General features: G+C 39.2%; 1 protein-coding gene across 3 annotated transcripts in view; it reads left to right on the top strand.

Moving 5' to 3' along the window:
• The first annotated feature begins 785 nt into the window (after window positions 1-785).
• Window positions 786-16,137, top strand: part of Wwc2 (WW and C2 domain containing 2) — a 229,320-nt gene continuing 213,968 nt past the window's right edge. For all 3 annotated transcript variants that reach the window (XM_021264966.2, XM_021264967.2, XM_004852978.4), the window contains exon 1: window positions 786-1,054. In XM_021264966.2, the coding sequence (XP_021120625.1) occupies window positions 924-1,054 (131 nt within the window). In that variant the 5' untranslated portion in view covers window positions 786-923. The remainder of the gene's footprint in view (window positions 1,055-16,137) is intronic.

Raw genomic sequence — 16,137 nt, forward strand, 5'->3', positions numbered from 1 at the left:
CATTGGCCCCGGGGCGCAACTTTAGGTGTCACTCGCACTCCCCTCACCACCCCCCGGTTCCGAAAGGCCCAGGGCGTGGCGTGGGGGAGCCTTTGCGCCCCGGCCGGGAGTTGGGACTTCTTCCCATGACAGCTTCCCCACCCCTTTCCTCTCGAAAGTCTTGTGGTTTCCCTAGAGGACGGAAAGAGGTTGAGAAGGTTGCGGAGACTTCTCTCTGGCAAACTTTCTCGTCCCGAAACTCTAAAATCCCTGAGTTTGGCTGTAGGGAGAAGTTTGGAATCCAGGGGAAGGAGCAATCCGTGCATTCCTTCGCCCTCCTCCCTCCCACCTGGTCCCCAGGCCCCCGTCCCCGCCCCCGGCTCGGCTCGGAGTCCAGGCTGGGCGGCGAGCCCCGGGCTCCGCAGGGTTAAGCCCAGGAATGTGGCGGCGAGGAATGTGCATGCAGATGAGCCGCGCGCCGGCCAGGGCGGGGCCATGCTAATGAAATGCAAATGAGAGGGCCGGTGGCCGCCAGGGCCGCTGCTTCGCGGAGCTTCACGGATCTGAGCCCGGACGGCGTCGGCCCGGGCAGCCTGGGCGTCACGACCCTCTGCGGCCACAGGGGGACGGGGAGGAGGAGGAGGAGGAGGAGGAGGAGGAGGAGGAGGAAGAGGCGGAGGCAGCGGCCGCGGCGGCGAGGAGGAGGAGGAGGAGGATTCGCTCGCCTGCTTCGACGCAGACATGGTGGACTGACTCCCAGCGGGGCCGAGAGCAGGGTTTCCTGAGGCGCCCCCCGCGCGTGGCCCCGCCGCGCCCCGCAGCCCCTCGTCGGCGTCCGCGTCGGGGGCAGCGGCCGGGCCGGGCAGTTGCGTTCCCGCCGCGTCCCCGCCGCGTCCCGCGCTCGGTGCCTATGGAGGCGCCTCTCGCCGGCGAGGCCGACGACCATGCCTAGGAGGGCCGGGAGCGGGCAGCTGCCGCTACCCCGGGGCTGGGAGGAGGCCAGGGACTACGACGGCAAGGTCTTCTACATTGACCACAACACCAGGAGGACCAGCTGGATCGACCCCCGGGACAGGTGGGCGGCCGGGCCCCGGGGTGGGCGCGGGAGCCGCCTCGGAAGTGCGGCTGCGGCTGTTGTCCCGGAGACCTGCGCGATCGGCGGCACTGGGGACGTGGGGCGTCGCATGTCCCCGTACCCGGCGGGGTCGCGGGAGGGCGCGGAACCGCCCGCCTAGGCCTGGCTGAGTCAGCCGGCCAGACGCCCTGGAGAGCTCGGTTGGGCTGCCCCTCCGGGGCCCCTTTGCCCACTGCCTTTCTGACGTCCCTCGGGACCTCTCAGACACTCCCAGCCGTGAGGGAAGGGCCAGGTGCTTTGGGCCAGCACTCCTCTAGTAACGGACCCAGAGGGGGCCACCTTAGCTCTGTCCCCAGCTCGCCTCTTAAAATTACCCAAATTGAGGCTGCGGGGCATCCTCGACCTCTAAGAGGCAAGGATGGGGTGGGACCTCCCGGGGCCTAAGTGCAAGGTGAGGAACTAACCGTCCAAGCCACTTGTGGCATCTCTCTGGCCATCCTCGATTCTCAAGTCTTGACTGCAAGTTTTCGATTGTGTGCACTCCCAGCCAGGCCGGGCGTCCTGGAAATGAGAGGGACTGGGATCCCATTCCGGGCTGGGCCTGGAGTAGTGGGTGTAAGTTGGCCGTGCCTCTCGTATCTTAGAAACACTTGTTCTTGTTTTTGAAGTTTTACTTCCTAATGTTAGTCCTCGCCTGAAAACTTGAAATTACTCTCATACCTTAAACAGGCAGATTCTGCTTTGAAGTAGAGTGAACATTGGAAGTAAACTTTGGGTATTAGGGAATGCTCACTTGAGCTTAGCCTGATTTTGTTTCTCAATACACACGTTTTATTCCTGCCCGGAGATGAAAAGGAGAAACCTAACAGTCATCATCTGAGAAGTTCAGGAGCTGAAGTTTATCGTTCACAAATGGTGTTCCTCTACCCTGTTTTTCTTTTTACCCTTAAAAGGAACATTCCTTAGAATTATTATAAGAATAATAGAAGGTATTCATAATTGTAAATTTAAGTATTATATCATTAGGGATAACTTCATCATGTGGAATTTTATCACTTCTGAAAATTCTAACATGGAATGTGGCCTTAGGAGTTTATGGCTTTAAGTGCTTTCTGTATTAAACATTCCCACTTTTCCCAATTTAAAGCTGAAATAGCTTTCTACTTTATATTCTCAGTTACTTTTACCCTAAGAATATTGTTTTTGAAAGATATTAAAAAGCAATTATGGGAGTCATAAAAGACATTATAAATTTATGGAACAATCCTTGTTAAATTATCCATGAAGGTATTGGTTTAGGTTTCCCTCTGAAATGAGAAAAGGCACCTGTGTCCAGGTTCTGTCTCACTGCAGCTTGGCTGCCTGTTGCTGGCTTGATGAAAGTTATGACAAGCATCACACCTTCACAGTCTCTCCAGACGTATTAGTTGTCATAAACTTCACACTCCAAGCCAGTTATTTGACTTGTGCTATTGCGCTTTGAAACCACTTAACAGATAGTAAATGTCAACGCTGATGGTGTGCACCCAGCAGTGGCTTTTAAGGCACCTGTATAAATATTTGACTTTTACAGTTGTCCTTCTGCTTTCAGAGAGTTGGAGTTTCAGGTTATTGAAATTGCAATAAATTCTTGAAATATTTATGCATTTTAGGTTCTCTTCTACTTCATCTTACAAATTCTATTGTATTATCTCGTTTGTGTTTACCAAAAAAAATTCTAAGACTATGTAGTGCCTGGGTAAGGCAAATGGCAAGTGAAGTAAAATTATGTGACTTGGCTCATCCATGTCACTACTTTTTAGACAAGTCAGGCATACCTTTTATATTAAACTCCTTATGGATTCACATTTATTATGAACCTGATTTTTAGGAAACTGGGTAACTAGTTCATTTGATAGGGACAGTCTTCACCAATATGGGTTGTTGTTGTCCACTTTTCCTTGAAGTTGTTAGATCATTAAGTACTTGGAGATGCAAATTTGAATGATTATTAATATTTCTAGATCTCAGTATGAAAATTTTAAAAGAATCTATGAGATCAGTCACCATGATATACTCATTTTAAATTTTATTATGTTCTTTTAGGGCAGTTAAATAACAATAAGTCTTCCTAAATAGGGTAAGAGCGGTTTGAAGAGGATATTTGGAGTAACTATTAACTTGTCAATTTTGTTACACACTTAGCAAACACAGAAAGAGAGATGTTATACAGGCCAGTTGGAGTGTGGATAGTTCTGCAGGATCAAATTACAAATCCTGAAAGGAAAATGACTTGATATACTGTGGATCTGCAGTACTTTTGAACTTTTAAAGCCAATTAATTAAAATGATCACGATGATTTACTCATTCCTTTTTGTTATTTTATTCTGTTAAAGAATTTTGTGTTCTTGATACTTTAGCAGAATTTGTCAGGTGTTTCTAGTTCTATAGATAAGTATGCTGATTTAGTGGGAGGAGGCTGGGAGATTTTACTAGAATATAATTTCATTCAGCAAGTAGTGATGCTAGGATGTAGAAACTTTGTTTTAAAATACTTTTAAGCTTTTAGAGGTAGATGACATAATGCAAATCTTGCTGGAATGTGACCAAAAGTTTTATTGCTGTACCACTTATTAACTAAATAAATCTAGATGAGTTTCTGAACCCTTCTAACCTTCTATTTTTCAATAAAATAAGGATAATACCATGCTCTGATATGGTTGCTTGTGGGCCCAAAATAAGGAACTAGTCAAACAGTAGTAGTTGTCTTGTGAACAGTTCAATTTAGAAACTTAGTGGTAGTTCAGGTAACCCCTGAAAATAGTAGATATAGGAGAATGTATTTACTTAGTGTGTATTGTGAGCTAGAAACTGTCCTAAGCTCTTTAACGGGGATCTCATTTTATTGTCTCTTTAGTCCTATGAGTAGGTGCTATTATCATCCAGTTATGGATGAGGAAATTGAATCACAGAGAAGCTACCATTTCTGTTAAGTGTAGAGCTAGGATCTGCAGCCAGACAGTCCAACTCTAGAACCTGTGTCCTTAATTGTGTCTAGACTGTCTCTATACCTGGGCATGCTTAGGGATTCTTGGGTGGTGGTCAAGGAGGGTAGAACTCCTTTGCTTGGTGTGATTTTTCAAGTTGGTTGATTAGACTAATCCTGGACAAATGTGTCTTTCCCTGATTCCTGGGCTCTGTAGAACGCTCCCCAAGAGTGTTATTTTGCAGGTTTACTCTATTTCGCCAGTTGGTGTTTATGGTGGGCCATACATCATGACCAAATGGGCTGGTGCTTTTAAAAATGCTATATTTGACATAAAAGAGAAAGGTGGGATGGTTTCATTGCCTCTTAGAGGAATAGGAAACTTCCGTGAGAAGGCCTCTGAGACAGTGTGAGTGGTTTTAGGAACTCTATCAGTAGAATTTTGCTCTCTTTCTGTCCTTGGATTGAATGTTACCCAGAGATAAATAATTTTGTGTGGTTGAACTTAAAAGATTTGTTATCACCTAAAGTGATTTTATGTTAAAAATCTATTAATCGACCCTAATGTGTGGTTTATCGGTGAGGGTCAAACCTTGAAGATCTTGTACTTTTTAATTAAAAAGAAGAATCCTAGGATGAGGAGAATAAGAGTGAGGAAGAAAGGGATACCAGTGGAGTGTATCACTACTGTCAGAGTTAACTTTTGGCTTTCCACACCCTGTTTGTGGCACATGACTAGGATCTGAGGAACTCTATTGTCTTTCTTTCAAAATAAGTAATTTCAGTCAACTCACTGCTAATGTGTAAACTTCTGAAGAGTCCTACTTGCTTGTTACTGCTTTTCTGTATCCTTTGTATGTGGTACATATTAAATAAATGGTAGTTAGGTCAGTTAATGGAGACAGTTTGTTAAATTAATGAAAGTGTTAATTGAGCTATTCTCTTATTCCAATTTCTTATTGGGCTTTCAAAAAAATACCCATTGCTGCAACCAAAGACAATCAGTTTTCCAGTTGGATTAAAAATAATGAGAGAATTGAGCTGCTATATTTTGAATAGTAGTATAAGTATATGAAGTACTTATAAATGCAAAAAAAAAATCAGCTCTGATAGTCTTAATTGCAACTGTCATGGTCATATATTGCTGGAAATTTTTCCTCTTCAGCAGGCTCAGTGTTGGGTGCCAAGTGGTTACTGAGAAATATTTGAGTGATTATGGTACTTGAAGTGTGAGAAGTTTGTTAAAAGAGATTTTTAAAAAAATCACTCAAGGAAGTACTAATTTAAACTAAACTCTGGTGTCTTCCAAAAATTCTCAAAGAAATATTTCTTGTTTTCAACACAGTTTGCTATAATGCTTGCTGGAGTAAGCTTAATATATATGAATGACAATGATTTCTTCAGTGACTTTAACAGTCCGTAGTTTGTAGTTTAATTTTGTTGTAAGATTCAGGACAGTAATTGATTTTCCAAGGAGGACTATTATTTATAAATGTATTATTTGTTTTGAGCTGCAAATTACTAACTTGTCAGCTACAGTCAGCCACTGTGACATATCGCCCACCAGCAAACCACATATAAATTGTTAGAGGAAGACCTGATGTGCTAGGAAAAGGGTGGAAGCTGCCTGCAGGCCCTGGGCTCTGCACTACCCTCTAAATGGCACTTGCTTACTTGCTTTGAGTGAATTTCTGCAGGAAAATGAGGCTATCTCTGTAGAGGGGTGCGGCAGGGCTTCCTCTTGTTAATGTGGGAGATACTGGACTAACAGGAAACCCTGTGAGCCCTAATAAGCTGCAAATTTCTTGAGGTGAAGTCTGAATCTATGTATGTGCTGGTCCTATGAATTTGATTGAAATTAGTTGAACTGACCTCCTGTTAGAATTTTGACCTCCTGTTAGAATTTTGAATTAATTTCTTCATTTCTGAAATTTCTGTTATTGGAAAAATTACCACAGAAGTACTTGGGCCAAAAAGGGATTTTTAAAGGCAGTATATATGTGTTCTGGGCTAAAGTGATATATCAAAATACAGATTTGGAATGTTTTCAGTGACTTTAGTGTTTTTCTCAATTATTTGTTTTTGAGATTAAAAAAAAAATCATGTAATGTAGAATTTACAATTTTAACCAATAATAACTGCTATATAATAACTGGATAGCTTCATTGCCCCCCAAATAAACCCTATACTCATTAAGAACTCACTTCCTATTCTCTCACCCCCAAAGCCTTTAGTAGCCACTGATCTACCTTCTGTGTTTGAGTTTGCCTGTTATGGATATTTTATATAAATAGAATAATATAGTATGTGTCCCATTGTGTCTGGCTTCTTTCACTCCTTTTAAAGATCCCCCATGATGTAGTGTTTATCGGTACTTCATTCCTTTTTATTTTTGAATAATGTTCCATTGTGTGGGCCTCAGTAATGTTTTGTTCATCCATTCATCAGCTAATGGACATTTATTTTTTTCTTGCTTAGCTATTATGAATAATGCTGCTAGGAATATGCCTGTAAAACTTTTGTATGAATATATGTCTTCAGTTTTCTTTGATATGAATGTAGAGGTGGAATTGTGGAGTCATATGGCAAGTGTGTGTTTAACTTTTCTTTAGAAAGTACCAAACTATTTTTCACAGTGGCTGGAGTACTTTGCATTTCCACCAGCAGTGTTGAGTGTTCCAGTGTCTTCATATTCTCACCAACACTTCTTTTTGTTTCTTTTAAGTATGGTGAGTATGGAATAGAGCCTTACTATGGTTTTGCTTTGTGCTTTTCGCTTAAGAGTATTTTGATAGCCTTAGTTTGATCCAAGCCTTCTCCTTTTTTTCTAGCCTTGCAAATTCATTGCTCTCCCCCCCTTTTTTTATTTGACCAAGAAAAAAGTTAGGTGAAAGAAATTAGAAGTTTTTTGATTTTTTTAAAAATTAATTTTATTGGTACATTTTAGGTATTGAATGTAATGACATTCATCATTGGAAATTTGCACCTTTACATAATCTCTCTTGGTTCTTATTTTGTCCCTATTCCCCTGCCCTCACTTCAACCCCTCAATCCCTCCCTATTTACAAAGACTTTGTTTCCATTTTTTCATTTTCTCATATTCCATTCCCTTCTTTCATTCCCCTACCCCTCCCACTTCCCTTTTGCCTCTTTTCTTCCTATTTCACATTATCTATTATATCTTCTAGTCCTTATTTACACTTTCAGTTTCTCACGCTAGAGAAACTATTCGGTATTTACACGTGTGTCCTATTTATTTCACTTAAGAGTATCGCCTCAATGTGCATCCATTTAGCTAGAAATGTCTCTAATTTCTCATTTTTTTGTAGCTGAGTAGTACTCCATTTAAAAAAAAAACCACATTTTCTTGATCCAGTCTCCAGTTGATGGGCAACTGGGCTGCTTCCTAGTTTTAGCTATTACAAATTGTGCTGCTATGAACATGGGTGCACATATATCACTGTGGTATGATTCTTTTAATTCTTTGGGGAAGATCCCCAGCAGGGGAATAGCGGGGTCAAATGGGACTTCCAGTCCTAGTTCTTTGAGCTATCTCCATACTGATTTCCACAGTGCTTGCACCAGTCTACACTCCCACCAGCAGTGGAGCAGGGTTCCTCTTTCCCCACAGCCCCGCCAGCATTTGTTATTGGTTGATTTCGTGATAGCAGCCATTCTTTCTGGGGTGAGGTGGAATCTCATCATTGTTTTCATTTGCATCTCTCCAGTGATCAGTGATGTTGAACATTTTTTCAGATGTTTATTTGCTGTTTCTAGAGAAATGTCTGTTCATTTCAGATGCCCATTTTTGGATTGCTTTAAATTTGGGAGGTCTGATTTTTTAAAGTTCTTTATAGATGCTAGATAGCAGAACTTTGTCTGAGGAACAGCAGGTGAAAATTTTTTTCCACATTGTGGGTTGTCTGTTCACACTGTTGGTTGTTTCTCTTGCTGTGCAGAACCTTTTTAATGAGAAGAGATCTCACTTGTTGATTGTGCTAATTCATGGGCAACTGAGGTTTTGTTCATAAAATCTTTTCCTATACCAATGTCTTCAAGAGTTCTACCTAACCTCTATTCCAGCCAGTTCAGCGTTTCTGTTTTAATATTTAGATCTTTAATCCATTTCAATTTTAGTTTAGTGCATGGTGAGAGATATAGGGCTACTTTTAATCTTTGGCAAGATGAAACCCAATTTTCCAGCACCATTTATTAAAGAGGCTATCTTTCTTCCAGTGAGGGTTTTTGGCTCCTTTGTCAAAGATGAGGTAGCTGACTGTGTCTAAAGTTGTTTCTGAATCTTCTAATCTGTTCCACTGGTCCTCAGGTCTGTTTCTTTGCCAGTACCATGCTGTTTTTATCACAGTAGCTTTGTAGTATAGTTTCCAGTTGGGGGTTGTGATAGCTGCTGCCATATCTCTGTTCCCTAGAATTGCTTTTGCTCTTCTGGGTCTCTTCTTTTTCCAAATGAATTTTTGGTTTGTTTTCTCAAGGTTCATGTAGTATGCTGTAGAAATTTCAAATGGGATTGATTGCATTGAATTTATATAGAAGTTTTGGAAGTATGGCCATTTTCACTATGTTGATTCTTTCAACCCGGGAGGGAGGGATGTCTTTCCATTTTCTGATAATCATCTTCAATCTCTCTTTTCAGAGTGCTACAGTTTTCAGAGAAAAGTCTTTGATTTCGTTTGTTAGGTTGATTTCTAGGTATTTCAGTTTCTTGGATGGTATTGTGAAAGGTATTTCAGTTTCTTGGATGGTATTGTGTTTGCCCTATTTCTCTCTGAGTCTGTTGTTTGTGCAGAGGAAAGCTGTTGATTTTTGTGTGTTGACCTTGTATCCAGCTACTTTACTGAAATTGTTTATTAGGTCTAGAAGACTTATGGTGGAGTTCTTGGGGTCTTCTATATAGAATATCATGTCATCTGGAAATAATGACAATTTGAATTCTTCATTTCCTGTCTTTATTCCTTTTATTTCTTTCTCTTGTCTAATTGCCATGGCTAATGTTTCCAAGCCTTTGTTGAACAGGAGTGGTGATAGTGGACATCCTTGTCTTATTCTTGATTTTAGTGTGAAGGATTTCAGTTTTTGACCATTTACTGTGATATTGGCTGTTGGTGTTTCATAGATGGCTTTTATCAGTTTGAGGTAGAGACCATCTATTCCAATTTTTTGTAGGGTTTTTATCATAAATGCATGTTGGATTTTGTCAAATGCTTTTTCTGCATCTATTGAGATGATCATGTGGTTTTTGTCCTTGGGTCTATTGATATAGTGTATTACATTTATTGATTTGTGTATGTTGAACCATCCCTGCATCCCTGGGATGAATTCTGCGTGGTCAGGGTGTATGATCTTCTTGATGATCTTCTGCATCCTATTTGCCAGTATCTTACTAAAGGTTTTTTGCACGTATGTTCATTAGAACGTAGATGAGATTGGCCTATAGTTCTCTTTTTTGGTTGGGTCTTTCTCGCTTTGGGGATTAAGGTAATGCTTGCTTCCAGGAATGAATTTGGGAGTATTGCTTCCCCTTCAATTGCATTGAAGAGTTTAAACAGTAGCACGGTAGTTCCTCTCTAAATGTCTTGTAGAAGTCGACAATGAAGCCATCAGGACCCAGGCTTTTCCTAGTTGGTAACTTTTTAATTGTTTTGAATTTTATTGATTGATATTGGGTTGTTTAGAATTTTTAGATCTTTTTTGTTCAACTTTGGTAATTCATATGTATGTAGAAATCTGTCCATTTCTTCTGTGTTTTCCATCTTATTGGTGTATAAGTTCTCAAAGTAGGTGTTGATGATCCTCTGCATTTCTGCTGGGTCCATGTTAATTTCATCCTTTTGATTCCTAATTGCATGGATTTGGGTCTTTTCCTTTTTTTTTTTTTTTTTTTTTTGAGAAGGTTGGCTAAGGGTTTGTCAATTTTGTTTATTCTTTTGAAGAACCAACTCTTGGCTTCATTCATTTTTTTTGTATCATTCTCTTAGTGTCCATTGCATTGATTTATGCCCTGATCTTTATAATTTCTTCCCTTATATGAGCTTTGGGTTTGTACTGCTCTTCTTTTGCTAGATGCTTGAGGTTCAGCATCAGGTTGTTTAATTGGACTCACTCTGTTTTCCTAATGTGCTTATTCACTGCTATGAATTTCCCTCATAAGACTGCTTTCATTGTGTCCCATAGATTCTGATATGTTGTATTGTCATTGTCATTTAATTGAAGGAACTGTCTGATTTCTTCTTTAATTTCCTCCATGACCCATTGGTTATTCAGAAGTTGTTGTTCAGTTTCCATGTGGTTATGAAATTCTTGTGGTTTCTTTTACTATTGATTTCCAATTTTATCACACTATGGTCTGATAATACACAGGGGATAACTTCAGTTCCTTTGCACTTACTTAAACATGCTCTATGAGCGAGTATGTGGTCTATTTTTGAGAATGACCTGTGTGCAGCTGAAAAGAATGTGTATTGTGATTTTGTGGGGTGGAACACTCTGTAAACATGTTAAGTTCATTTGTTCAAGAGCTTGATTGAGTTCTAGTATTTTGTTGCTTGTTTTTTGTCTAGTTGATCTATTTGTGACAGTGGGGTGTTGAGGTCTCCCACTACTATTGTATTAGTGCTTATTTGATTTTTCATGTCCATTAGTATTTGTTTTATGTAGTTGGGTACACTAGTGTTTGGTGCATATATGTTTATGATTGTCATCTCTTCCTCTTGGATTGTTCCCTTTACAAGGATGTAGTGTCCTTCTTTGTCTCTCTTAATCAGTGTTGGTTTGAAATCCACATGATCTGCAAAGAGGGCAACTACTCCTGCTTTTTTTAGGTTCCTGTTACATGGAGTTTGTTGTTTTCCACCCTTTAACTTTCAGTCTATGAGTTTCTTTTTGAATTAAGTGTGTTTCTTGTATGCAGCATGTTGTTGGATCTTTCTTCTTGTCCCATTCTGCCAGTCCATTTCTTTTGATTGGTGCATTGAGACCATTAACATTGATGGTTAAAAATGATATGTATTGATTTGTCATTGTCATCACTTTTTCTTTTTGCTTTGGATTTAATTTCTTGTCGTGCCCAATGGATTCATTGTGCTGGGCTTTCTGGGGTTGTGATCTTTGTTGTCTTTTCCTAGAATATTGTCTAAAATGTTTTGGAGTGCTGGTTTTGTATTTGTGAAGTTCCTAAGTGCTCTTTATCATGAAAGTATCTTATTTCTCCATCAGTTTTGAAAGATAATTTTGCAGGGTACATCAATCTGGGTTGGAGACCGTTTTCCTTTAGGGCTTGAAATTCATCACTCCAAATTCTTCTTGCCTTGAGGGTTTGTGTTGAGATGTCTGCTGTCATTCCAATGGGCTTTGTTTGTGTGTGATTTGTTTCTTTTTTCTAACTGCTTGTAGAATTTTATTCTTCTGTTGTGTTTCTGGAATCTTAACAATTATATGCCTATTTGTAGATTTTTTTTTTTTTTGATCAAGGCTATTTGGAGTCCTATATGCCTCCCTTATCTGTATGTCAAGTTCTTTTCACCTGCCTGGGAAGTTTTCTGTCATCATTTCTGTGAACAGTGTTTTTATGTCATTTGCACTCTGTCCTCTTTATTGACTCCAATCAGTCTTATGTTATTCTTTGCATCGTCTCGCAGGTGCTGGGTTGATTTCTCATGGTCCCGTATTATGTTTAAGAAATTTTTCTTTTCCTGGACTCTTAATTGCAATCTTATCTTCTATATCTGAAATTTTGTCCTCAGGTTGGCTCATTCTGCTGCGTAAACTTTCAATGGAGTTTTTAATCTACTGGATAGCTATTTGCATTTGTTTAATTGATTCCATTTTTTTCCTATGTTGGGATTCCATCATGTTCCTCAGCTCGTCTATTTTTTTTTACCTGTGTCCTCTCTAGATTTATTAATCATGTCTTGCACTATGGGCACAATCTCTGCTGTTATCTGAGAAGTTATTTCTGATTTTATTTTTTCCAGATCCTCTTTCATTGCCAGTTTGGGCGTTGAGGTGGTTGAGTATCAGATTGTTCCATTTTGTTTCCCTTTGGTGTTGCTTTAGGTGATATGGAAGTCTTGTTTTGAGATTTAAGTATCATCTCATTTAAAAGGGCGGGGGAGCAGGAGGGGGCTCTGCTCCTCTGTGCTCTGTGGCAGTGGTTCGGCAGCTGGAAAGGTTCACCTCGTCTGTGTTGGGTGGAGCTCTGCTTCCGGGCACTCTGGGCTGTGGTATGGCCCCCTGGAAGGTTGACAAGTTTTTTAATCTTGCATAGATCTTCCTTAACCCTTACCTGCTTTGAATGATTTTAACACTGACATTGTAAATATAAATTAGTAGTTTTTATTGTGTCAGCCAGCTAGGTACCCTGAGCTCTGGAAGATAGACATGATTTGTTCCCAGCTCCGCTTGCTTACAATTTAGTTTGTATTATTACTATTTAAAAAGTAAAAGAAAATTTGAGTATTGTCTATGATATTTTTTCAGTATCTCACAAAGTCAGCTTAATGAGTTCCTTCTTCCTGAACATTAGGGAAAATAGTTGAGAGGGATTACAAGTAGAGTATGGTGGTAAAATACGTATTAATTTTTTCTTCATCTCAAATGTGATATAGTTTATGGCACATTTGTATGAATCAGGTAGATAATGAATCATACTTTAGCCCATTTCTATTAATTGTATTACAAAGGAAACAAAACAGTTGGAAGAAACCTAACAAACGCTGCCTCAGCCAGGCACTCGAGGTAAACATCAATGGTGAGTGATAAGTCCACTTGTTGTATTCCTGATACAATGTGATGACAATGGAATTTTATCTTTGTAGCTTTTCTCCCCCTAAGCCATAATAACCTCAGTCTAATCATGAGAAAAATACCCAATACTAATTCCCAGCAGAGGAACATTCTACAAAATATCTGACCATTGTTCCTCAAAAACACCTACTAAATCTCATCAGAGGGACATTCTGTAAAATGTCTGACAAATACTACTCACAACTGTCAAAATTCTGAGAAATTGTCATAACCAGAGGAGCCTAAGATGCAGTGGTTGTCGTATGTTAATTTGTGACAGATAAAGGGAAAAGATCTGAATAAATTATGCATTTTATTTAATAATAATAACATGTTGTATTGGCTCATCAATTTTATTTTTTTGGTTCATTAATTTAAATAGATGTACTATAGGACAGGGAGACCTGAGTGTAGAATATATGGCAACTTTTAATATCAACTTTGTACTTTTTCTGTGACTATAAAAGTGTTCTAATAAATAAGACCCATTTAAAAAAAATTATTAAATAAACCACACACACAAAACTGTTGAAAGTGTTTTTCTTTGTGGCCATACCATCTATAATTATAAGAATTTTTGGTGTTTTTGAAGTGAAAAGCATGGATGGACAAATAGGCCCAAGTGCCTAATCTTGGCCTGGGTTTTACATGATGAAGAGGCTATAAACAGAATCAAAGGATATATGACACAGACTGAATATGGCCCACAAGAACAAAATAGTTAACTTCTCTAGCCTTTTACAAAACAAATTTGACAACCTTTGATATAAATTAGGATGATAAAATCTTTAAAATATTTTATATAAATATTTAGAAGAGGTAGTAAACTTTTATGATAAAATGGCATATTTTTCAAGGCTTACTGATCATTCATTTATTACATAAATAATTAGGACTGTAGTTCCTAATTATAGTATAAAATAGTATAAAGTAGTACAAAGATGAATCAGTCATGGATGCTGAGTTTGAGGAATTACCAACATGTCTTATATTACTTTTCTTCCAATGAAACACGATATGTTTACTTAAAATTTTTCAAACCTGTCTACTTTTTACATTTTTTTATTTCATGAAAAAATAAAAATTTAATAATCAAATAATAAGAGAATAAGAATAATTATCCCTTTTCTAGATTATCTTCCCAAAACGGTTCAAATCATCATATTATAGGCATGTATGCATACTCCATTTATAGTAGCACAATTTATAGTAGCTAGTTCTTGGAAACAGCCTATGCCTATATGTCCAAATTCACTTAAAGTAGCTGGTCCTGATGGTAGTACAGTTCAGTTTGTTACTCCTAAGATAGATAAGAGTTCATGGACACCTGGTCAAAAGTAGCCACCTACAGATACTGTATACCTCATATATTGGCAGGAAGCCAAGGACAGCTTTGGGAACCTGACTTTTCTTTCTTTCTTTTTTTTTGGTATCGGGGATCGAATTCGGGTCCTTGCGCTTGCGCAGCAGGTGGCAAAACCACTGAGCTAAATCCCCGGTCCTGGAACCTGATTTTTTAATGGCCTGAAGTAGAGATTGTTTTTTGTGGTATGGAGACTATCTTAGTCACTTTTGTTGTTGCTGAGACATAGTACCTGATGCTTGCAATTTGAAAGTGGAGAGGTTTATTTTGGTTCATGTTTCAGTCCATAGTTGGCTGGCTCTAATGCAGGAGAGCATGGGAGAGGGGAGCTGTTCATACCATGGTGCACAGGAAGCAGAGGAAAGAAGGAGCCCAGAGTGGAGATACATCCCTCCAGGCCATGCCCCCAGGGACCTACCTGTTCAATAAGTCCCCACCTCCTAAGAGCAGATTAGCTACATGCCCCCACAATCCAAAAGTTCTATGAGCACTTGAGGCTATTGAGTGACATCTAGATATAAACTATAACAGAGACAGCTCAACTGCTTAGTAAAGTGACAAGATACCAGGCACTGCTGGATGCTTCTTAAAAAGAAACACACATGAGAAAAACAGGTCAAAATCAATTTTTGGAGGTACCATAGTTAGTTGTTGCTAGTTTACTGTAAGAAGCATACCTGTTATAGTTGTGTGTTTTAGTAGTTGGAAGTACTGTTTCCAAAGGTGTTATTTTGGGTTTTTTTGGTACTGGGGATCAAACTCGGGACTTTGCGCTTGCGAGGCAGGCGCCAGAACCACTGAGCTAAATCCCCGGCCCCTTCCTAAGGCATTATTGATGTTATTTATAAAATTGCAAAGTTGGTGATGATGCTCATGCCGAAATAGATTACATGTGTTATCCTTAGTTATAGAGCTGATACTTGTCACAGTCAAGGGTGTCCCAAGGAGTACATTTTTTTTTTTGCTGTTGTTCTGTGAATAATTTTTCCTATGTGTTTAATCCTAATGTCAATAAAGAAATCATGGTTCCAAGAGCACAATAATGAGAACCATTTGAAAAGAGAACCAACCAGGAAATGGGGCATTTATGGACCAGCAAATTAACTTTGGGAACTGTTTTTCACTCCATAGCTTATGAGGAATTACAATGATCCCAATAGAGAATTTGAACAAAGGTGTGCATTAATTGGCATTGCTCTCCTTAGGGGGTAGTGGAAGTAGGAAATTTAATATTAAAAAAATGTAGACATTATTTAGATTATGACAGTTGTGACTTTTAGCTAAATACGTGTTCTTCATAGTTTTGTAAAAGTGACCATGTCTGGATCTGAAGGGCAGAGAGGCCTTTCGTGCAGACTGTTGCTTTTACTCATGTGGTCATTTTTTCCTTTTGTGGCCTCGGTTATACTGGTCACCAGTTCTGAATGTAAAAAACAGTAGTAAGTATTGAGTAATAGGGATTTGTGGTAATTCCTGTTAAATTCTGGCTTAGTAATAGATAGACCGTAGAATGTGTTATATATTTTATTGACATTTTTCCCATTTTGTAAGAAAGCAGTTTATTAAGCAGCAGTGATATTCTATAAAGTTTCAAATATGGGAGACAGCTTTTATTGAAAAATATTCAAAGAGTAAAGTTTCATTTAGTGGAAAACTTTAATCTCTGAGGTTTTCCATAGTCTTATGGTTTTTAATAGAGATAAATTAAAATTCCAATTTTTTTTTCTTTGCAACTGTGACAGTGAATGAATGTATGGAATCCACATGAATATCACTGAGTTATCAGTTTTGTCATCTTATTGGTGTAGGTGTGATTTTGGGCTGGTCAGTAATTCTGTCCAAAATGTATGTTCTTTTCCTACCTGTTGATTTATTAGGGTGTTTGAACTTGGTAGAAACAGATCATTTACTTCTCTCTTTGCTTCTCTTTTCTCTTCTGCAGAGTGACACAG

The sequence above is a fragment of the Heterocephalus glaber genome, unplaced genomic scaffold (genome assembly GCF_053883595.1).
Source record: "Heterocephalus glaber isolate CG9 unplaced genomic scaffold, H.glaber_assembly_v1.0 deba00001461, whole genome shotgun sequence".
NCBI classification, from domain to species: Eukaryota; Metazoa; Chordata; class Mammalia; order Rodentia; family Bathyergidae; genus Heterocephalus; species Heterocephalus glaber.